Source organism: Neolamprologus multifasciatus, chromosome 23 (assembly GCF_963576455.1).
Source record: "Neolamprologus multifasciatus chromosome 23, fNeoMul1.2, whole genome shotgun sequence".
NCBI classification, from domain to species: Eukaryota; Metazoa; Chordata; class Actinopteri; order Cichliformes; family Cichlidae; genus Neolamprologus; species Neolamprologus multifasciatus.
In genome coordinates this window covers 8500298-8522305 of record NC_140460.1, presented here as the reverse complement: position 1 = coordinate 8522305, position 22008 = coordinate 8500298, and the positions used below count along the sequence as shown (strand labels likewise).

The following is a 22008-nucleotide window of genomic DNA, read 5'->3' as shown; positions in this document are numbered from 1 at the left end:
TTGCATTCTGCGTCTGCCTTAATGAATATGATGCCCTTTGTCATTGATGCCTACTTGGTTCTCTGCTAGGGTCTTGCTGCTGCTCACCAGTATGCAAATGAAAGCTAGCTATTTATTCCCTGCCTTATGCTTTCCAAATATGTGGACAGAAGGGTGGGGATTTGTCCCAAAACAAAACCTGCTAAATATATCTTACTGCAGACCGACAAACATTCTTCCGACTGTACCCACCAAGCACTGAATGACCACTAACATTGTTTTCTGGGCTAAATCTTGTCAGGTAGTCATGGCCTTAAAAATAAATCTAAATTTGGTTGAAAAAGTAAGTTAAAATTCATCTTTTCAAGACATTGCAAAGATGTCTAGAAATAAAAATGGGCTCTTATTGCTGTTAGCGCATTCAAAGGCAGTCCGACAGCACAGAGTGATGACTGCAAAAAAATCCCACAAAACCAAAACAAAAGATTTATTCACAACCCCATGTATTCAAATTATAAAGAAGCCCAAAAGCAACCCGGGTGTAAACATGTCTTCTTGTTTTCACGGTAAAACAACCAACTCTTGGACAGCTTACTAAACACCTGCATAACTATGCAACAATAATCTAAAGGTGACAATATGTTCACTGTGATGGATTACCCTGCTCCAGCAGTCGTGAAGTCTGCTGATTTTCAAAGTGCAGCAAAATAACGGAAAATGATGACTGGTGGGAAAAGTAGGAGCTCTTTGGGAAACAACAGTAATTTTAAGTAAATGTGAGATACAGTTTTGAAATGCAATATTCAGGGAATGTTTTGTAAGGTCAGGAGAGAATTACAGCTGACAGGTTGCTAACAGAGTGTAAGTATTGTCGAAGTGCAAATATAAAACAAACTCTTACCTATCAGGGAGCACTCTTTTCGTGTAGAAATCAGGGAGTCCATCATCCAGAGGGCTTATCCCTCCATTTTCACTGCAGTGCTGTGCACACACAGACACAAACACACACTTAAAATCTTTTTTAGAGAGGTCAGTTTAGTGGGTTTCATTTGTGAATGTTATGTATTTGCAATAAAACAAATGGATTACAATGCCTTTACTGAGATGACATAATCCAGTTGCAGGCACCCAATTTGAATAGATTACTTCTGCAAAGATAGCAGTCATCGCCAGCAGGCACATATTTTGGGAAATGGGAGAATTATGCATAGATATATAGATAAATGGTTGGAGATTTGAAGGTGATGTATACTGAATTATTGGGTGCAGCTGCAGATTATTTAACATTTTAATATTTGTCAAACACTGCCAAGATCAGGCCAGCTTTACTCTCTCAGACGGGATGTGCCCTCCCTTGTGTCTCCGTGGAGGCCTTGGACGAACTCGTGTTACGTGATGAAGGGGCAGACCCTGCGTAGGCAGCTCTGACAGACCCTCCCAGGATGCCGAACGGGATAGCGGTGACGAGTATGATGGCACAGAAGGGGGTGGAGAGGAGCTGGAGTCATCACACAGGCCTGATGGCAGCGAGGAGCAACAAAGGGATAGAGAAGATGTGAGGAAACTGAGAAGGAACTGTCAAAGAGTGGGGAGATTACAGGGAGTCATCATTTCTGCTTCAAAGTCATCAAATTCAAAACAATCAGTAACTGCTCTGACATATAGTGACTCAGACTTGGCTCAGGCCAGATTATAACAGCCATTAACAGACTTCTGAGAAGAAGAGATGGAAAAGAGGGGAAACCGACTACAGAAAACACTAATGGAGCTTCGGGAGAGACAAGGAAGGGGTCAGAGCTAGACTGAAGAGAGAGGATAATAGGCTATACAGCAGTACTCACTCAGCCTGGTGGAGACAGGTCGTATTCGTCTTGTTCTAGAGCTGTGCTTCTTAATGGCTATTGTGTCCTGGGAGAAAAAAAGAAAAAGTAAAAGTTGCTGAGATGCTGAGGGAAGGAATTAGAACGAGACACGCATGCAAACAGGAAAACGGGTCAACAGAAATATTGTACAAGACGACCTTTAGGGCAATCACCGCTTTTGCCAATGAAGACTTGTCAAATCAAGGCGCAAATTTTAGACATATTGATCATGATGCTGTTTAAAATCCAGCAAAAGCTGATGGATTTCACATGTAGAAAGAGCAAAAATGTTCCCAGTGAAGCCTTTCTCTAGTTGAGTGGCCTTATATGTATAATGTAGGCCCAATGAAAAAAGACTGACTTTATTGTGTGTAGAAGTGAAGAAGTGCTGTTGTGCATACGTCCCATAACTGCGGAGTTGGTGTATGGAGCCATGAGGCATGTTAGAGTAAGCTGACAAAAACCAGAGGTATCCCTGCTGCAGTTAGGAGAGACAGATTTGAAAAGGTAAGAAAAACAGACAGATGAAACCCAAAGTTTTAAGTTAAAGATCCAATTGAAAATAAATGACTGCAGAGAGATTTTCAGAAGAAACAATGGAGGTCTAGGGATGATGCTCTAGGGATGACACTGCTAGTCTCATCAATTTGGTCCAGACTGAAATAGAAAGTAGCAAAATAAGGGGGTGAAAATTTCAGCCAACTCAAACATTTGGGTTATATATCTGCAATATAACTGTACCATCATTTAGACACCAGCTTCACAAGACTGCTAATATTATCAATAGCCTGTTACAACCCCCTCTGCTAGGCGTCAGGGAAGGAGTAACATACACAAGCCCCCAACACAAAACTGAGTAAAGAAAAGGGTTTTAATTACAAACTTTAAACAGAAAACCAACAGGGCTGTTCAACAGGCCACTGGGCAAACAATTATTACATAAAGAAAAAACAGTCAAGAGTAAAAGCTAGAGGTTAACTAAGGCAAGCCAGCATCACAAAACTCTAATGAAACTAAGTTCAGCTGGTTTAGCAAACAAAGAGCAACACAGCAAACCGTTTCAACAAACAATGTTCAAGTGTGAGGCAACGAGGAGGCCACTGCATGTCACTTCAGAGCAGCAGTTCCCCATAGTGTGAAGGATCTTCAGCCTTTTGTAGCCACAGGTGGGCACGATCAGCCACTGATTGCCTCTTGGAGCATCACGGGATCCCCGGGCAGCCAATCGTCCGTGTGGTCTGGCACACTTCATTCTGCATAAGAGAGGGTTGGCATGGGTCTCCCAGTAACCAGGGCCCAGGCCCAGGCCCGTAACAAGCCCATCAGGGTAAGGGAATCTTAGGTTATGAGTGCAAAATTAGACGTAAATATAATTAATTACATTTTAAATATAACAGAAAGACCCGGGACGGATCCTTGAGGATCTCCACAGGTAATGTTAGCAATTACTGTTACTGTCACCAAAATCAGGCACAAGAGCAGATGATGCAAAGACCGTTTACTTCCCTCTGTGATTGTGTAAAATATTTGAAATGAAGCTTGATCAAATGCATTTCATTAAAAAGCTGAGACACCAAAGTACTGAAGCCTACAATGTCCATGACGTATTAGTTGAGACAGCAAGGTATTGGTTTCATTTTTGCAATACAACAATCTTCACTAGCTGTATTACTCAATGAAATAGCAATGTTTCAAATTCCTTGCAGGTAATGATTGAGCAGACTGTGATGTATAAAGTCCCGCACTTACAGTAGATTCTTGAGATAATGTCAGGGGAACGGTTTTACTCCTGCAGTTCTACCAGCTGTGTTGTAGATACTGAGCTGCTGTTTTAGTGCGTCAGCAGAAATCAATTCAGGTTTATTCGGTCCCCCGACATTTCAGCCATATTGGTAACATTCAGATAATAATTGGTTTCAGGTTTAGTTTTCTCATTTGGAGAGATGATAAGAAGAATTCTGCAACTAATAGACAGACAAAAGCTCTAATTTACTGTTAATGAGCAAATGTAGATACAGCACACAGCAGAGAACTCATTTTAAAACTGGGAAAGGGAAGGAGGTGTAGCTGCTCCATAAGAAGATAAGAATATTTTAATAACTTCAGAATTTTGTGCATCAACATCATTGGGAGCCACAAACTTAAATATTCATCTATAAAAAGCCTGCTTTTTCTTCATTGTCCATTGTCTATTGTATCTAACAATAACTTGATTTCTGTTTAATGCCAGTCAGGCTTTCAGGGTAGCAATTATTGGCCTTTTGAAACATGGACATTCAATATCGTGCTTCAATCACTACAATCAGCAGAAGCTTCTAAAGGCCAAAACACAATTGTACTGACTATACATCATCAATTCAAGTATTGTTAAAGCGTCTCCAGTGAAGGAGTAGGAGCCTTTTCAATATTTCTGACCTTTAACTGTAGTGTTCCTGCCAGGAAAGTCAGCTCAATGTTTCAAATGTCAAAACCCGGAGGAAAAAGTCCTCATTCCTGCAAGTTTTGTCACTACCGAAACACTGTTTTTGCCTTAGCTGTAGTGCTCAAGTTTAATAACGGGATAAACAAGCAGGGGATCGTAAACCTAATTTAATCAGCACACTCGCTGATGCATATATGATTGCAATGACAAACATGAAATATTGCGATTATGCAACAAAACACAAAACTGAGAAACAATTCTCCTTTCCGTGTCAGACACAAATTGAAAACGGTTTGAAATATTAGACTAATATATGTGAAATCACACTACTTCGGGGTCTTCATGAGAGTCATGATACTTTATCATAACTCCAGGAATTCAGTTTCTACAGCTAGCTGCTCAGAGGCAAAATAAATGCTGAAGGCAATGAGGTGGGGGGGGGGGGGGGGGGGGGCTACTTCCTGGGCTTTTTCAATTTACTAAAGTTTGCTAAGAGGTAATGTTAGATGGGATCAAATTAATTTAAATGTCTGAAATGATTTTGTTTGATAGCAAGAAAAGATCACATAGAGAGGGCTGCAGGTAAAAAAGCCTCCTCAGCCCATTTGTGTTGATAAAATTGGGCATACTAAAAAAAAAGTAAAACATTTCCTGTAAACATTTACATTTAATTATCATTTCATATTTACTAACGGCATCCTTATCTCATTTCACTTCGATGGCATGTTGGTGCAGTGTTTACTATTACTGCTTTACAATTAGAGGGTTTGTAGTCTCAACCACCTGGTTCAAACGGGTCTTTCTGTGTGTTCTGGAGCTTGGATGCTTCCTCAAGGTACTGTGACTTCCTCCCTTAGTTCAAAGACAATGGTGTTAGGTTGAATGGCAATTTGAAAATTTGAAACTGGCCCTGAGTGTGGTTGTTTATCCGTCTCTCTGTGTTGGCCCTGTGATGGACTGGTGACTAGACTGGCCCACCGGCTCCAGCCCAGCCTGAATTGGATAAATAGTTACAAAAAATTAATGATTTAAAGTAAACAAAAAAACGGAAAAATTAAACTCTGTGCCTCTCGCTCATTTAACATCGGAGCACACGAACCCTGGGTAATGCTCTGCTATGACTTCAGGAATATGCAATTTCAAAAGTGTGGCTGAAGTTCAACAAAAAATTCTGGGAGGCTGAATTTTCTAGAAAATTTGATAGCGATTGTGGTAGCGACCACAATTGAAGGCATGTAGAAAATCACAAATTCCCAATTTGTGAGGTGTACTCCCTTCACCCTCCAACTAGTGGCGGCAGATGGCTCCCACTCCCTGAGCCTGGTTCTGCTGGAGGTTTTTTCCTGTTAAAAGGGAGTTTTTCCTTCCCACTATTGCCAAGTGCTTTCTTACAGGGGGTTGTTTGACTGTTGGGGTTTTGCTTCTTGCCTGTTTTTGCAATTTAGCATTATATCAATAAAACTGAATTGACTTTAAATATTTAATTGAATATTTCTCGTATATGGGTCCCAAAACACACGTAGGTTCACTCACTATGCTGGTGCTGAGCTCTTCATCTGTGATGTCCAGAGAGTCCCTGTGCCTGTTAAACCTCCAGCCTGTCCCATCTTCACACGTCCCCTCCCAGCATTTAAGATGAGAGACCTGCCGAGTCTGAGAAAGACAGCACTCCTAAAATCTTTGCTCCAAACAAAACCTGTGTATCCTTTACAGTTTTGCAGTAAATGCTTTGTGTTTACCAGGTTCTTATGGGTGGCATAGAGCTCCTGAAGGATCTGGTCCACGATGGAGTTGGTGAGATAGGAAACCACTGACAGCTTTACTTCTCTGCAGAAGATTGGGTTAGAGGAAAGGGAGAGACTGACGGGAAGAAGCTTGGTAAAAGTGAGAGCAAATCAATATTCTTCTTATCAAATTCAGACTTATTGTTGCTGCTTCATCGTCTCACTTACTCCAAGGCTCTGTGAATGTCCTGTGCTGCTCTTTCCATAAGGGCAGTGCGAATGGCAGAGCGAGGGATGGACACGCGCTCAGAGACAGACGAGAGGGGTGGGCTTAATCTCTCTGCTGCAGAAGAAGATAGAGGGCAGAGCTCGCGGCACAGAGACACCATGGAGTTGACAATCACCTGCAATGGATGCCAGCGATCGGTGACTCTGTCATCTGTTACTTATCACAGTGTCAAAAAAAGAAGCTGCTAGATGTACCTGCAGCTCCTTGTCAGCAGCTTTGGCAAGTTCGCCAGCCAAGGAGTCGAGTCTCTGGCGCACCGGCCCATCCACAGACAGCACATGAGCGAGCTCACACAGTGAAGGGTAGAGCTTGGAGCACCACAGAAAGGATTCATTCATATTCAGTGTGACAACAATGCAAATACTACGCTTGCACATTTCACATCACTCACAGCGCGAGAGTTCCTCGCCTCTTTTAGCACTTGTTTTGCAGCTTGAATCTCCTCCATCTCTCCGACGCCCCGTAATAAGCACACCTGCTGCTGGACACGCACACAGAGGCGCTCCATCACCTTGGAAACAGACAGGCGGGGGAGTGTTACAAGTGCAAACACTCACAAACAGACGCAGACGCGAGCGCACGCTGACGAGCCCTACCTGTTCGGCGGTGCTGGTGACCAGGCCCTGATGGAGCCGCAAAGCCTGTCTCTGAGAGAAGCGCTGAGTCTGGTTGTTCCTCACCAGAGCACGCTGGATCTGTGCGGCAAAGCGATTATCACGATTATACTCTCACCATGAAAACATGAAGAGCACAAACAGAACATAAGAGGCGGCAATGCAAGAAGGAGATTTCAGCAGAAGGAAGAAAGTGCAAAGAGCCAAGTAGAGGGCGCTGTCATTTTACAACAAGCAACAAAAGCATCTTAAGACTAAGATGCCTGTAGAATCCTTGTTAAAGCTTTAGAGGTGGCTCCCTAAAGCTCTTAGAAATTAACACAGCCTTTATCCAAAGCCCTTGTCCCTCTCCTTTCCTCAAGAGAGAAATAATTACAGTAATAACTAGAATTTGCTTGTTAAGTCTAATTTACGAATCTCCTAAAATGCCACTTTCCCGATGCTGTTTGAGTTTACATTCATGTATTCACAAACAAGTAAACAGAAACATAAATTAAAAAAATTATTGCACATTTATTCACCACTGTCTGTTTGTTGGCACCGCAAACAGAATATGTTAAGAGGCTCTTCACGGTAGGCGCTTGCACTCAGTCTTAAGTGCTGCAGAAATTTAAGAACATATGAAGAAAACATTCTTTCACAGTTAGGCTTAAGATGAACTTGCTTTCCCGATAAGCCTCTAGTACAGCTTCATCTCAGACATATGAAGCTTTTAGATAAATCTCGTCATCTCTTGATGAATTTCACTGTTTTGTGCGAAACTACGCAGATTCCTCCAGAGGTCCAAATTTTTGCACAACACGTTTCTTTGAGCACACAAAGTTTTCATTCAAATACCTCATATTTGTTTTCATTTGCTTCGGATAATGTCTTTGTCTACAGTCATAAACATCTGCTCATTTATGACCTCAAAGCATTTGATGAATTTATAAAAAGGGCAGAAATTAATTTTGAAGAGTCAACACTAAAGTGTTTTGTTGTGAACTAGAAGAATTTAATTAAATCCCTCTAGCGTTTCCTGTGGGTTGAAAGCTTTTAGGGATTAGGGTTGTTAGGTAGGGCTCTTTATCTCTGTTTTTGAGTTACCCCAACGGTCCCCAGGCCACTGATGAAGAAGCTATTAAGCTTTTTTTTAATCTTCCCAGTTTTAAGTAGTACTGTAATAACTTTATTGGTGGCTTTACTCCAACCGTCCCAACCTTGGTCAACGCCTGCTCTGTCCTCTCAGGGGCGCTGCGGTACGCCTGGCTGATGTCACTTAGGGGTAGAGGCATGTACTGTAAGGTGAAATTACTGAGAGGAGAAAGCAGAAAACGAGGGAAGGGACAAGTTATTAAGGGAGACAGTAAGAGACTAAAAAGAGAAAATAAAGTGGGTTACAGAGTCCAGGGTTAGTTAGGGTTAATATCCCCACTGGACAGAGCTCATCCTAAAATATTTTTCCTGTGCCATTCAGTGACTGAGTAATACTTTGATCCTTGCAACCATGTCATCTTTTGCTTAAAGGCAAGTCTGGACCATTTAAGATAGCAAAGTGGAAAACAACAATTTGCTCAGCTGAGCAACATGGTTAAATGTTCTCAAACATTCTTTAATAACATTTCTTAAAAATAGTCCTAGCAGTAGATGTGTAAGACATGCTCTTATTTATTGATTAGAGTCCAGTGGGCATACATACAGAATAGATGTTGATAATATATATTTTTTAACACTCTTACTGCTCAAGCGCTCGGGCCACATCGAGAAATCCTGCTGCGGAGGTGTTGTTGCGATCCCATGTCACACTCCTGCAGGGCAAGGTCAGAGTTGCATAGAATACAAACTTCCACACAGAGCACAAGTCACTGCGAAGACTGCAGAAACCCAGGGAAAAAAAAAACTTTGCACTTAGTCTGTCGTTCACCTGAGTGTTGTGTTGATTTGAAGGGCTTTGCTCAGCATCTTGGCTCCAATGTCTTCCATGCTATTCCCGCTCAGATCCACTTTTCTCAAGCAGGTGTTGCTACCCAGGGCGTTGACTAGCACGGTGCCCCGAGAACGCAGGCGCGAGTCGCAGAGGGACAAAGACTGAAGGGCCTATAGAGGGGTTACAAGCATGTGAGTTAATAAACGAAGCGGAGAAGACTGTTCAGGAAAAAGAAAAGAGGCACGAGAAGCCAGGAGGGGACATTTAGTAAATAGTGCTTTGACTTGACTTTACATGCTGTTTGCATGAATTATTCACAGTATGTGTAGTGATATAGACACTGCGCCCACAGTGTCTATAACAGAGGAACAGTAATAATTGATGAAACGGTGACACATCTCCAGTGAAACATAATGCAAAAATTATGTGCCCAGGAATCTGAGCAGTATTTTAACTGTAAGCACAACCCTACTTTTAATTAAAAGCAGTATAAAGAAAGTTGACATAGGGGGAAAAAAAATACAAAAATATATTCTCATTTTGAATTTGACACAAAAAATATATCTAATCATTCAGTCTTCTGAAAAAAACATTATTTATCGTTTTAATAATTTAATTAACTAAAAGTCAATTAAGTTTATCTTTGCAGAATATGATGAATTTTAATGTCTCTGCAGCTGATTTATGCTTTTTCTATTTCTACTGTTTGCAATCAAAGCACATTGCCCTTTAATTTTTGTATATCTATTCTAGTTACTCACACATTCTTCTTCTTGCATGAGTTGAACTAGCTTCTGCAACACTTCATCCAGAACCCTGCAGACACAAACCACGGAGACAAACACGGAGACAAACACGGAGACAAAGCAGGATGAGCTGGGTCGAGTCATCTCCTGCTGCCTGAGGAATGGCAGCCACTTATGAAAACAGAACTACAAGAACAAATGTGTATATTCAAGCTGGCATATGCAGTGCAAGCATGTTTGTGCTCAGATACACACACAGTCATGCGCATAGGGTATATCCATAAATAACTGCAGTAAAGCGTGACAGAGAGCACTGACAGCACCTGTTTTTGATGTTGAAGTTCTTGCCCAGATGAAGGTGTTTGAGGGAAGGGTGTCTAGAGAGGGCTGGCAGGACTGTGAGTAAGTCTGCATCGAGACCTGTCAAAACACACACACACACACACACAGCTCGACATTAGCAGCCCACTCCAACCTCAGCTGCCCAAGGATAAAAAGTCAAGGTCACGGCGGGATGTTCTGCAGCGTGCCACTGTACCGTTGTCGGAGATATCGAGAGTAGCGATGGAGGAGACTCTAGGGAAGAGTTCCTGGATTACAGCAGCTCCTGCAGACCTTAGCTGGAGAGAGATAGAGACAGATGGGAAAACTAACATGTGCACAGCCATGAATCAGAGTCATTTTAACTTCAGTCTTTGGGGAATTGTTCCATTTTCCACAGTGGGGCAAATTTATGGATTTATGTCCCTGCAAGCTTTGCTTTGTTTGTGATCTGCAGCAGTTTAGCTCGAAGAGAGGGGAAACCTTTTACGCTTCAGTACACAATCCTCTGTACTGTTTAGCTATTTGATTTACTTAAAATATATAGGATTATCATTAGTAATCTCTTTAAATCTAGTAAAATAAGTAAAAGCATAACAGATTTTTGGCAGTTGACAGTCATATTATAATATAGCTGACACTTCTGGCCTTACAGTATTTAGTGTTGGAATGAACTACAATTACAAGAACATAAATATAATTTAGAGGTATTTGTGTTTGGGGTGCTTTGACATATATCAACAGATATCACTATAAATTTGACAAATACTGAAAGGCTACAAATCTAAAAAATAACTGAATTCTTTTATATTTACAGTGATATTAATTTCTTTCCTTCAATCGCATCATTTGGCAGCAGGACGCATACATCTACCTGTGAGGAGAAGCTTATGATGGTGATAGGCGGTAAACATTAAAAGCACCCCCCCCCCCCCACACACACACACACACCCCCAGCAACGCACAGAAAAAAAGAAAAATCAAGATGAATTTAAAAAAAAAAGAAAGTCAGTTTAAAAGTAAAGCTTCTAACTGCAGAATGTAAATCTATAAAACTGTGGGCTGAAACTAAGAGACTGACTTATGACCTTATACAAACCAGATGTCTATTTACATAACCAGCAGAAACACTATTATTTTTCTAGCTACTGCCAGGCAATTGCAAAGCTAATATTACATTCTCCCATCTTCCCTTCTGGGGGAAATACACTTAAGCTGCCAAGTGCTATGGTGTGTTAACCAGTGTCTAACTCTCCCAAATAACTTTGTTGGGAAGTTAATAACTCTTTGTTGGTTTGCAAAGTTTCACATTACATGCATGGTCATTTGATCCATTTTTAGTCTAAAAATACTGATAATGGCTGCTTGCAGTAAATAATCTTAACACTTTTACTAAGTTCACCTTGGTAAAACTCCCTTTCAAAATGCTTTTAAATTCCAATTTGAAAGTAAAACTTTTCGGTTTATCTCAACTGCATCTGATGCAAGATACACTCATCTGATACACTCCAAGTGTAAATAAAATCAACTGCATATGGAGGCCACGAAAGCTTGCTATTTTCTTGCACTATAAACCTGTCAATGAAACCGAAAGCACAAGTTAAAGCTCACATTTGCACTGTGCTTTTGGTTCAGAGGGATTCAAAAACAACAAGTGACCTATAGCTCAATACTCCGCCTGGACACCTCCTGTGTTGAAATCCGGTGTAGGTGTGAAGATGAGTTCTCACCTCACAGCCGCTGATGTCCAGATGAAGGTCATTGATATGAGGATTGGAGATTAACCCTGTGAGGAGAGCCCTGCGGAGACAGAAAGAAGAGAAATGACGGACAAGGAAAAGACAAGCAGAGGGAGTATTAAAGGTCTCGCTGGCACAGCCTTTATTGCAGAGGGGTTCAGATAAAAGGGAGCATATTTGGATAGAGAATTAGAAGTGACATGGTAGGTACCTCAGAACATCAGGGGGCAGCTTCATAGAGGCCAGGCTGACATGAGTGAGGCTGAAAGCTGAGCTGAAAAACTGACGGAACAACGGCAGCGTATCCTTCACTTTCCTATTGGATTAGAAATCCCCCCCGCCCCACAGAGGATCAAAGCGAGAAGATGTAGAGGTGAAGAGATAATACAGAGAGTGGGATGGGATGAAACCGACCACACACAGCAGATGAAGTCACACTGTTGACATTCCAGGTAAATTTGAGTGCAGAGCTGAGTGTAGACTACTGACAAAGAATGAGAAATATGAGTGAATATTGCTTTGGTGTAAGAGGAGGGAGCGAGTGGGGTCAAATGATAGATAGCTCTGCTTAAATATTCATGAGTCTTATCTATGCAGACTGTGCCGAAAGTTCTGCTTTTAAACGGCAGTAGACACACCCACAGAGAGGAAACACAATGTTCCAGAGATTCCTACAAAGTGCATTTCTGATTTCCCATTAAGCAAGAAATGAAGATAACGACTGACAAAAAAAAAGAAAGAAAAAAAGATGGAGACGGAATGACATGAGCGGAAAGATGATGCCTTTAAGGTGAAATAGGAATGATGTCTTCCCAGATTTGGATTTGGAGCTGCGTTTATTGTTTCGGTAATCTTAAAGATATGACTAACCTGTGGGAGAAGGAATTTTTGGAAAGATTCAGAAAGGAGAGATCAGCGCAACACCCCCTCAGAAGAGCCCCAAATAGCTGCATGACACACAGGGTGGAAACGGTTAATTTGGGCTGAGAATTGCACGCAGAGAGAAATGCATCTTTTTTTTAATTGCACATGCATTAGGGATGCGCAGATAGTGATGGCAATGTTGCTTTTTTGTGTTTATTTTTGTTTTGTTGAAGAAATCTCAATTATTAAAAAAAACCAACTTCACTGACTTCTAGCTTGTCGTCACGCACTCTTTGAACATTTAGCAGCAGACAAACATTGGCAAGTGCTATCCAGAAAATGTAATCTTAGTTACCAGTAAGCCCTTACTGCTCTTCAGGCGATATCAAAGTGCATCCCAAAGACACACATTTGATCACACCCACCCATTAAATACTCACTGAGTCAACGCAGCAGTCTGTGCCCGACAGATCCAAGTGGACCAGGCAGTTGGGTTGAGACAAGAAGAGATAAAGGTTCTGCGAATAGGTCGAGAACAGGAGAAACATCGTATGAGGCTGAAAAAGTGGAGATTAAATGGGCCAGCGTGTATTTGTGTTTCCAGATGGCTTGTGCTTTCTGACCGATGCATCCTCCCCCGAGAGGACCCCGGGGTTCTTGCTCAGGTCCAGGTGCAGCAGGGAGTTAGAGTACTCGTCGCTGGAGCACAAAGCCTGAGAGAGAGAAACCACTCCTGAGAGAAAGGGGAGCAGAGCGCAGAGAGATGAAATGAAAAATGAGAAAAATGAGAGCTGGTAGCTGTACAATATTAAAAAGGAGAAAGAGAAAGCTCTCAAAACATTTTGTATCTTTAAATTATTCATAGACATCTTGGAGCAGCAGGTATCAGTGGATGTTATGGGAAGTAGCGCAATTCAATGTAATATTTAAATTCTCCGCTGGGTACCCTGTACGATGAGACAGTAGCAGAAGGCATGCTGCCTGCAGGGCAGGATATGACATTGTAAGTAAATATGGAGTCATAGCGGGGCGAAAGCATAAAACAAAGCTCTGAAAACATTATATCCCCTCAACCACAGTATGATCTAACCCGAGCTCTGAAAGCTGCAGGGGATCCAACTTGTTCTCCTCCTGATTTCGCTGAGTAACACCAGTGCCATACTTTTATTTAACTCACAGACAGGGGTAAATAAGGAAAAAAACAAGGAGGGGCAAGTCCTAACCTTTGGAGGTGAGTGAGGTCTTGGAGAGGTTGAGGAGACGAAGCCCCTTGCTGAGGCGACACACTTGCTGGATTAAGTTGGACACACCTGCAGCATGAACACAGCAGATATAAAAAGTGAGTCGCAGAATTTCTTGTCACTTGAAAGTAATTTTCACTGTAACAGATGTATCTGCTTCTGAGTTAACGGATCAGGGACCAGATAAGCCAAAATGAGCCACTATTTTCTTTTACTATTGGACTCAACAGACCCTTTCAGGTAATATTTAGATATAGAACAATGAGAGTTAGTGAAAATAGAACTGTCTTTCTTCATCACATCAAACACAAGCTTGAGTTTTTTCTCCAGACCCAAAGATTAAATTAGAAAAACAAAAAAAAGGAGATAATTTACGATACCTTGGTTATCCAGAGAGTTGTGCGCCAAGTTGAGGGAATGGATGACAGATGCGGGGTTCTCTGAAAGAGCTACTGACATCTTCTGTGGGAAGTCACTGCAAAAGTGGGTGTGCAGTTACCTACAGAGAGCTGCAACTGCAGTTGAAGTATCAGGTTCATTATAAATCTCTTGGTTTATAAATGTTGAGTGCCCATTATGATGTACTGATATATGCTTTTTGTGTGACTTTAGCTGCATTGCCACTACAAGTGACACAGTTATAACAGCCACGTGTGGCCAGAAACACAGTTTTCATAGTTTTGCTGCAGTTCAGGGGTGTCAAACATAGGGCCCATGGGCTGGAACCGGCCTGGCAAAGACTCCAATCTTGCCCACTGGATAGTTTTGAAAAATGTGAAGGAGGGCATCAATTTGAACTTTTAGCTGTATTTTCAAAGGTTTTACAGCTTTGGCTACTGACAAAAACATCCCTCAAAACCATTCCTACTACACTAGAGTAAATAAGTTATAGATAAAGATAGAAAAGATAAACAATGACATGAGAGAAAACTCTCTTTTTTCAACTATCTACTACGGAAATATCATTTTGTGAATTAACAAAATGTTTCTGTTGTTTCATTACAGGACAGTCTTGGATTTAAGCTACCAGAACTTTGTCTGTAATTTTACATATTTATTTCTTACAATTTAAGCTTAAAAAGTCATCCTGACAAATTTCTTTCATTTATTAAATCAATATTTCTCTATCGTGTAGAAAAAGAAGTGCCACCTGTTAAATGTGTAGTCAAACTTTACACTGATGGAAGCAGGAGTTTCACTGATCCAACCCACCTAAGATCAAAGTGGGCTGGTATGTGTGCCACAGTGTAAAATGAGTTTGACATCTTTGCTCTAGTTACTTGTTGACATGTTCTCTGAGCTTCTGTGTTTGAGAGGGAACATAAAAGCATACCATAGCTGATTCTTAAATAAATCGCTGCAGAGCTGAAAAAGTTCAGGCCAGCTCATCTTTTGCAGTTATATATATTTTGTAATGAATGAATTTTAAGTCAAACAGTCAAAATGTGATTAAATTGCAAACTTTCAGCTTTAATTAAAGATGTTTTTAAAACACAGTACTGCATTATTTAGGAAATACACCCATTTTTATACATAGCAACTCATTTTCAGAGGCTCAAAATTAATTGGAAAAACTAACAATTTTAAATACGAGGATTATTTTTAATACTTGGATAGAAATTCGCAGCCAGTGACTGTCTGAAGTCTAGAACCCGTGGATATCACCAAATGCTGCCTTTCTTCCCTTTAGATTCTCAGCCAGGCCTTTACTGCAACCAGATTTCAGTTATTGATTGTTTGTGGTTCTCTCTGCGTTCAGGTTTGTCTTCAGTTACTTTAAAGGAATGGTCCATTAGGTTAAGATCAGGTGACTGACTTGGTCCTTCAGAATTCATCCTGCTACTTTTATCAGCAGTCACACTATCAATAAACACTTGTGACCCGAATCCACTGGCATCTATACATGACCACACCGAAACATTGCGTCCACCATGTTTGACAGATGATGTGGTATGCTTCAGATCATGAGCAGTTTCTCTCTTTTTCCATACTTTTGTCTTTCCATCATTCTGGTACAAGTTCATCTTGCTTTCAATAAACCAACTAGTATTTTTTCCAGAACTGTGCAGGACAAGAAGTTTTCTCACAAAATCTAATCTGACCTTGTTGTTCTTGAATGTAACCGGTGGTTTGCACCTTGTCGTGACCCCTCTGTGTTTCTATTCATGATGATGTCTCAAGAATGTAGTCAAGGTGCTTCTAAAATCATCTGTTTTAGTTGTCTTCTATAGTCTTGTCGGCTTTTTAATGCTCATTCATTTAAAAGATCCAGTATATTGTTCATTGGACCATTCAAAGTTTTTTCTATATCTGATCGTCTTCCTTATTTGTAAGTCCAACTCCTGATCCTTGCATCTTCTTTTACTTGACTAATTTGTCATACAGTAATGAGGGAACTTACCTCAGCTGCTTAGGAAACTGCTTGTCAGCCAATGGTCAAATTATTTTTGAGCCTCTAAAAATGGGAGATTCTGTATAAAAACACAATTCCTAAACTGTTAAAGAAAAGGTTTATAAAACCACTTAAATCAAAACTAAAAGTCTGAAATGTAATCACATCTTGACTGTTTATAAAAATGTTTCAGTGTTATAGAGGCAGAAATTCTATAAAATCCAACAACTTTTGGCCCTCATTGTATTTGTAGCGAGACACTTCTTCACCAAAGCATGAACACAGCTTAACAGCGTAAAACACAAAGATATTTGATGTCATTCAATGAAGCGACTGAAACAACTGACAACCTCTGTAGTGTCACTATGAACTAAAACTCTATGAACTTACACTACATTCACAGACAAGCACTTACGCATACAATACATATATAATATATAATTCAGTAGTACAGAGATTTAGCCTTGTTCAAGGACATACAAGTTAATCAAAATAAGGCCAACAATTGACTCATAGAAGCAGCATTCTCAGGTATCCTGACCAAGTTCTTAGCATGGGTCAATCATTAAAAGACAAACACCACTAAGGTTCACAAAATACACTTGAAACCGTTTGGTAAATGTTGTCATTTGCATTAAAAAAAAATCAAGCCAGGATAAAATTAATGCTAGTCCCGGAGAGCCTATTTCAGGAATCAGAGTTTCTATAATAGTCAAAGCACAAAAAGTAAATGAAGACCGCTACTCACGATTTTAACCCAGCATTCTCCAGAGTGATCTCTTCAAGGCTGGAGGATTTGCTGACTGTGTGCAGGACCTGCTCAGTGACCTCTGAGCCCTGATGCATGAAAGACATTTTTAAAACCTTGGTCGGTGACCCATCAGGAATATTGTAAGGTGTAGCACACGAGTTTATACTTACAATGCGCAGGTCTTTGCAGTACAGTTTAGTGAACCAGGTGTTGTAAGCCATTGATGCAACAATGACAGCCAAATCTCTGTAAAAGGGAAAAACTGGATAAATGAGGAACTGTAATTTGGCTGCAATATTGCCCAACCGCCATTCGTTCCTGACCTGCTCTCCAGGTGGCTGAAGTCCAGCAGGTTAAACTCCCTGTTGTCCTGAGAGTGATAGATGGTGTCCACATCCTAGGATAAACATTATCAATGAGTGCATGACACCCCCCTCATGTTGTGCACAGTCATATATATGTAACATTCAAACACACTCACAGTAACACAGGCACAGCCCCACAGCTCTTACCCACTGCACTTCCTCCTTGCAGCTGATGCCATTATAGTCGCACAGAGCAGCGTAAGTCTCTGAGAAGCCTCCTGAGAAAGGAAAGGGGGAGGAACAAACAGAAGAGGGGGGAAAAAAAGAGTTGATGAGAACAGCTGCTTCCTTCAGCAGTAAATGGCAAAAAAGGGAGGAAAATGCACACAGAAACATTTGTCCAAATTATCAATCTTTTATATGTGTGACAGCACTAAAAAGAACATCTGGGAGAGCATTTGTAAAGTACGTGTGCCAACTTCCTCTTGAGTCTGCCAAGTGGTGTACACATGCTCATATCTGTGTGTGACTGCCCGTGTATGCATGCGTGCAAATTCCCATGTTTGATGATAACGTCTCTTTTACCGCAGGCCCTCTGTGTCTCCACTGAAGTCTCGGAGCTGGGTGAATACTTCCTGCTGCCCTCCGAAAGGTCACTGTCTGAATGACAGATGGAAGGGCTGCAAACATAAAAGAAACACAGATACTGTAAGGAATCATTTATCTTTTGATAATTGCGCAAATAAAGGTCATCCTTCTTTAAACTTTCCAATTTTTCACCGCTGCACAGACGTGACTATTTATTCTCATTTGATCTTGAGAGACACCGACACTTACGCAAAAATGGAGTTGTTGAATATTCGAGACAGAGCGAAATTTATATGGCTGACCACATGATTGAGGTGTTCCCGTGACTCAAACCTCAGGGAGTAACTGGACTTGTCAGTGTCGATAACAACCTGCGCATAAAAAAAATATCCGTAAAAGACTGAAAAATATCGTGGCAGTTGAATCTTAACAAACTAATGTATCTATTTTTTAATTACTTGCAATTAAACTATACGAATTATATATGAAACCACTGGACTTGTTAAATGGAATGATGACACAGCTTTGTAGATTATCTGTCTGTTATAATAAACACTAAAGTGAAGGAGCAAACAACTGCAAGTATAAATGCAAGTATATCAGAGCTATATCAGGTACTTGACTATGATAGGAAAGAGTTATCCCTTACATAAGCACATAGCCAGGTTTACCTTGATAACTTATACTGGACCTTAATCTCTGCTATGCTGTAGCTCTTTTCCACAACAGCCACTGACCCGGAGATTTCTATGAGCTGAACCTTTAAGAGCCCCTGAGGTCTAGATTGAAAGATCTTCCTTGTTTTTCTCCACAGCTGTTTTCACACACCCACTGCATCTCTAAACTTTTCTACACACGTGAGAAAGCAAATGTCTGAATCAGTCAGACTGGATTTTGCCCTGCCAGCTACCAAGTATATAGTCTGCATAATGTAAAAATTGAACCAATGTGAGAACAGTAAGTAGAAGTCATTGCGACCTTACTACAGAAAATACCTGCAGTAGTGAAAATAGGCCCGAATTGGAAAATCTTCTGTTGTGTGCTGCATGTGGTGCAAATTTGGACAACGTACGGACATGATTCTGGTCCCATTGTCAAGAATTCAGTGTAAAAAACTGATATTACCTGGGTGGCAATTTGCATTTTAGTTAAGGCCACTACAATACAGTCAAAAGAAGACTCTTTCCATCTGCAGTCATTTATGTTTGGTGCCATAGAGCTACCAGCCCTTCCATTCGCATACATAGATACGACAAAGAGACCAGTAGCAAGACTCCACCACAGAACAGAGCGGGTATTGATATTCGTTAAATTAGTCCGAAAACAAAAACATGGATCTGGGCTATAGAGCAGCTTGCAGAGCAACAACTGTGGGCCAGCCAAAGAAGCTTGGGTAGCTAATTGGATACATAGAGGGGTATCATCTCAGCCGATCTCATCTCCGTTGATATGAGCTGGCAATGAGATCAGCTGATCTGCTGAGATTACAGCTAAACTTGCTTGCCTAAACTAAAGTTATGCTTGATTATTCCAACTGAGCATCAGTGTATTTTCTTTTTCCCTGTTGTTGACTGTTGTTGACTCAGTTCTATGTTAGTTAGCAGCTGATTGAACCTGAGCCTAGCAAAGAGTTGTTTACATTAGTTCCTGATGCCTACACTCCACCTCCTTCCTTGCTCCTAACCAGGTGTCATTCTGACCATGGCTATTAGAGTCCCTAGATTGATATCAGTGAATTGAATCTGTTGTGGCACTGGTCCTTGTGAGAGTTGAAAGAGGGGAGACACTTTTCTCTGTGGCCTGGCATAAAATAAACAGGGGGGCCATCCAGGATCTCCAATACTGCAAGCTTTAATACCTTATCCCTAGAAATAACAACACACTTTCCACACTGTGAAACAGTCTGTAGTCCTTGCTGTGTAACAAAAATGCTTTTATATCCTTCAATGTCTCCTGAGCGGAGCTAAAATCTAGGTCCAGGGACCTGCCTGCAAAGCAAGGTAGTGGAAGAACTTAGAAGAAAAAAAGCAGACCTGACAATAATTTTCTGGTTACAGGTTATTAATTTCCTGTAGGAGGAAAAAAAGCCTTTTAATCTCACAAGCAAAGGCTTAAATAAAAACTGGGAAAAATAATTAAAAAATTCTTGCAATCCTTGTTGGCATTACATCAACAGCAGAAGAGAATAAGTTAATAAGAGAGCTCTTACTGTCACAGTGGCTGTTTTGATAAATGTCCAAAAGGCTTTTATCCTGCCTTGAAGGCCATAGTGATGTAACTACACCATTATACAACTGCACAGACAACTCTGTTGTTGCAGTGGAGAGGAGTGCATACAGAGTTAATGTAAAAATTCACCTGATGTTCAGGTTGAGAATTCAAAGCTCGAATCTCCAAGAAGTTGAATGTGGTTTCTACCTGTTGTCAGAGACACAGTTGACATTTCAGCTGGCACGAATCTAAAAGCCTCACACTGCATATTAACTTGAGAGGGTGGCAGAAAGTACCTTTGTGGGAATCTTTGGCGCCAGGAAATAGAGACGCCATGTTGTGAGCACCTGGGAAAATAAAAAGGAAATAAAGCAAATTGAATGAAGACTCTTGAAAAGTTCACTGCACAGTCATACTCCCCAGGGAGAAAACAGTCCCAGGAGTTTCCATGGTAATGATGAGAGGGTCTATTCATCTACTGATCCAGCAAATTGCTATCTGTGTCAGCGATAACGTCAAGCATTAACAGATTAACATCTTCAAGTCTGAGAAATGGTGACATGCTGCAATGTTTTAATCACAATGGCACAAACATGAAACGTAATTTCATTATCATTCTATTACTTCTGCTGTGGGTAAACATGACAGTGGCTCATACGTTTATTTCGAGACACGCAGTGCGCCTCTGGGCCCAGCGAGCAATCTCTTCTGGTCATTTAGCACCGCTCCAGGTCTTTAATATGAGAACCGCCAAATTTCAGGGCTAATAGATGTCTTCTCTACCGTTCGCGTCATAGGATCTGTTCTAAACACAGAAACGCGGGTCATGGTGGGTCAGGACATCAAATTAGCTTTTTTGCTTTGCCATCTTTGCTAATTTGGTATCTGCGGTCAGAGGCGTGTTGGATCATTTTTAGTTCAATGCAAACTTGATGGGAGTTTGGACGTGACTGGAAATTCGAAAGCAAACTCAGAGCCTGTGTGTGCATCTCCATCTGAAGGAGCACACGCACCACTTGTGTGCGTGCACCCACTTATATTTGGCTTGGAGACATTTGTGTCATGCAGCAGCTTTTGCGTAAATCTGATTCTGCCCCTGATTCTTCTTCTTGAGAAACAGTTTCTTTCTTTTTGTTTTTCTTGCAAACATGCACTCTAAAAAAAGAAGAAGAAAAAAGTCAGTGTCTCGATCCATCAAGGCAAACAAAGAATAGTGATTCTTTGGCATTTTGCAGCTCTCCACCAGCCCCTAAGTACTGCCCTCTGCTCTTTTTCTTCTCCTCTTCTGCTCCGTCGCTTCCAATCATTTACTCCATTCTCTCTGATGGGCCTGCTAAAACACTCCCCGAGGACAAAGTCCCCCCCCCCCCCCGCCCACCCCATGCCCATGCGTCTCTCCCCAATGAAATAAGTAATTAAATTACAGCTCTCTCATTCTACTGTTATGTTTTTTGGAGAAGGGAGCTTGACACAGGCCTGTCTGAAGCACACATTGACAGCCTCTTACACCCACACGGCAAGTGAGGTGTCGAAAATGAAATCATTCAAAATTCAAAATGTGCATGTGAGATGGAGAGAGTGCAAGAGAGAGGTGAAGATCTGCGCTTCACTTCAAAGACTGTCTGAAGGAGTTGATTAGAAGGACCAGATTGTATGGCATTACGGTGATGAGTCTGGGTTACGGGTGGTAGTTAAGAGAGTGCATGCAAGTAAACAGAAGTAAATCATGCTGATGCAGCAGGAGAGAGAGACACTTATCGAGTATTCCACTTCAAAGGGAGACCAGACACGCAGCACACATATTGTGGGTTAATTATGCAGCTAGATAACAGATATTCAAATTCTGTTTTGTTTGACAGTTTGGGTGAGGCCTCTGCAGATAAATTCATGTAAACCGTAGTGACAAAGCAAAACCACCAATCACAACCTCAAGCAAGCTTTCATCTGCTCACTTCCGACCCTGAACTTCCAGTGAAACAGGAAAACAAAAACTTAACACATTTAAACTCTCCTCTCTCCTGCCAAATGCTAACCCGGGTGCATTTGATCAACCT

General features: G+C 41.1%; 1 protein-coding gene across 3 annotated transcripts in view; it reads right to left on the bottom strand.

Annotated features, from left to right (window-relative positions):
• The window catches only part of LOC146490976 (capping protein, Arp2/3 and myosin-I linker protein 3-like), a 34170-nt gene that overhangs the window by 7900 nt on the left and 4262 nt on the right, over window positions 1-22008 (bottom strand). For all 3 annotated transcript variants that reach the window (XM_085151186.1, XM_085151187.1, XM_085151188.1), the window contains exons 3-32: window positions 20251-20301; window positions 20102-20161; window positions 17993-18114; window positions 17741-17835; window positions 17363-17433; window positions 17174-17247; window positions 17021-17096; window positions 16848-16936; window positions 14088-14182; window positions 13690-13776; window positions 13090-13199; window positions 12907-12984; window positions 12473-12549; window positions 11814-11918; window positions 11594-11663; window positions 10081-10162; window positions 9866-9962; window positions 9558-9612; window positions 8794-8966; window positions 8609-8677; window positions 8090-8183; window positions 6873-6971; window positions 6668-6787; window positions 6471-6584; window positions 6216-6391; window positions 6003-6090; window positions 5797-5916; window positions 1821-1887; window positions 1309-1496; window positions 881-960 (exon numbers count right to left, since the gene is read on the bottom strand). In XM_085151186.1, the coding sequence (XP_085007312.1) occupies window positions 881-960; window positions 1309-1496; window positions 1821-1887; window positions 5797-5916; window positions 6003-6090; window positions 6216-6391; window positions 6471-6584; window positions 6668-6787; window positions 6873-6971; window positions 8090-8183; window positions 8609-8677; window positions 8794-8966; window positions 9558-9612; window positions 9866-9962; window positions 10081-10162; window positions 11594-11663; window positions 11814-11918; window positions 12473-12549; window positions 12907-12984; window positions 13090-13199; window positions 13690-13776; window positions 14088-14182; window positions 16848-16936; window positions 17021-17096; window positions 17174-17247; window positions 17363-17433; window positions 17741-17835; window positions 17993-18114; window positions 20102-20161; window positions 20251-20301 (2882 nt within the window). The remainder of the gene's footprint in view (window positions 1-880; window positions 961-1308; window positions 1497-1820; window positions 1888-5796; window positions 5917-6002; window positions 6091-6215; window positions 6392-6470; window positions 6585-6667; window positions 6788-6872; window positions 6972-8089; window positions 8184-8608; window positions 8678-8793; window positions 8967-9557; window positions 9613-9865; window positions 9963-10080; window positions 10163-11593; window positions 11664-11813; window positions 11919-12472; window positions 12550-12906; window positions 12985-13089; window positions 13200-13689; window positions 13777-14087; window positions 14183-16847; window positions 16937-17020; window positions 17097-17173; window positions 17248-17362; window positions 17434-17740; window positions 17836-17992; window positions 18115-20101; window positions 20162-20250; window positions 20302-22008) is intronic.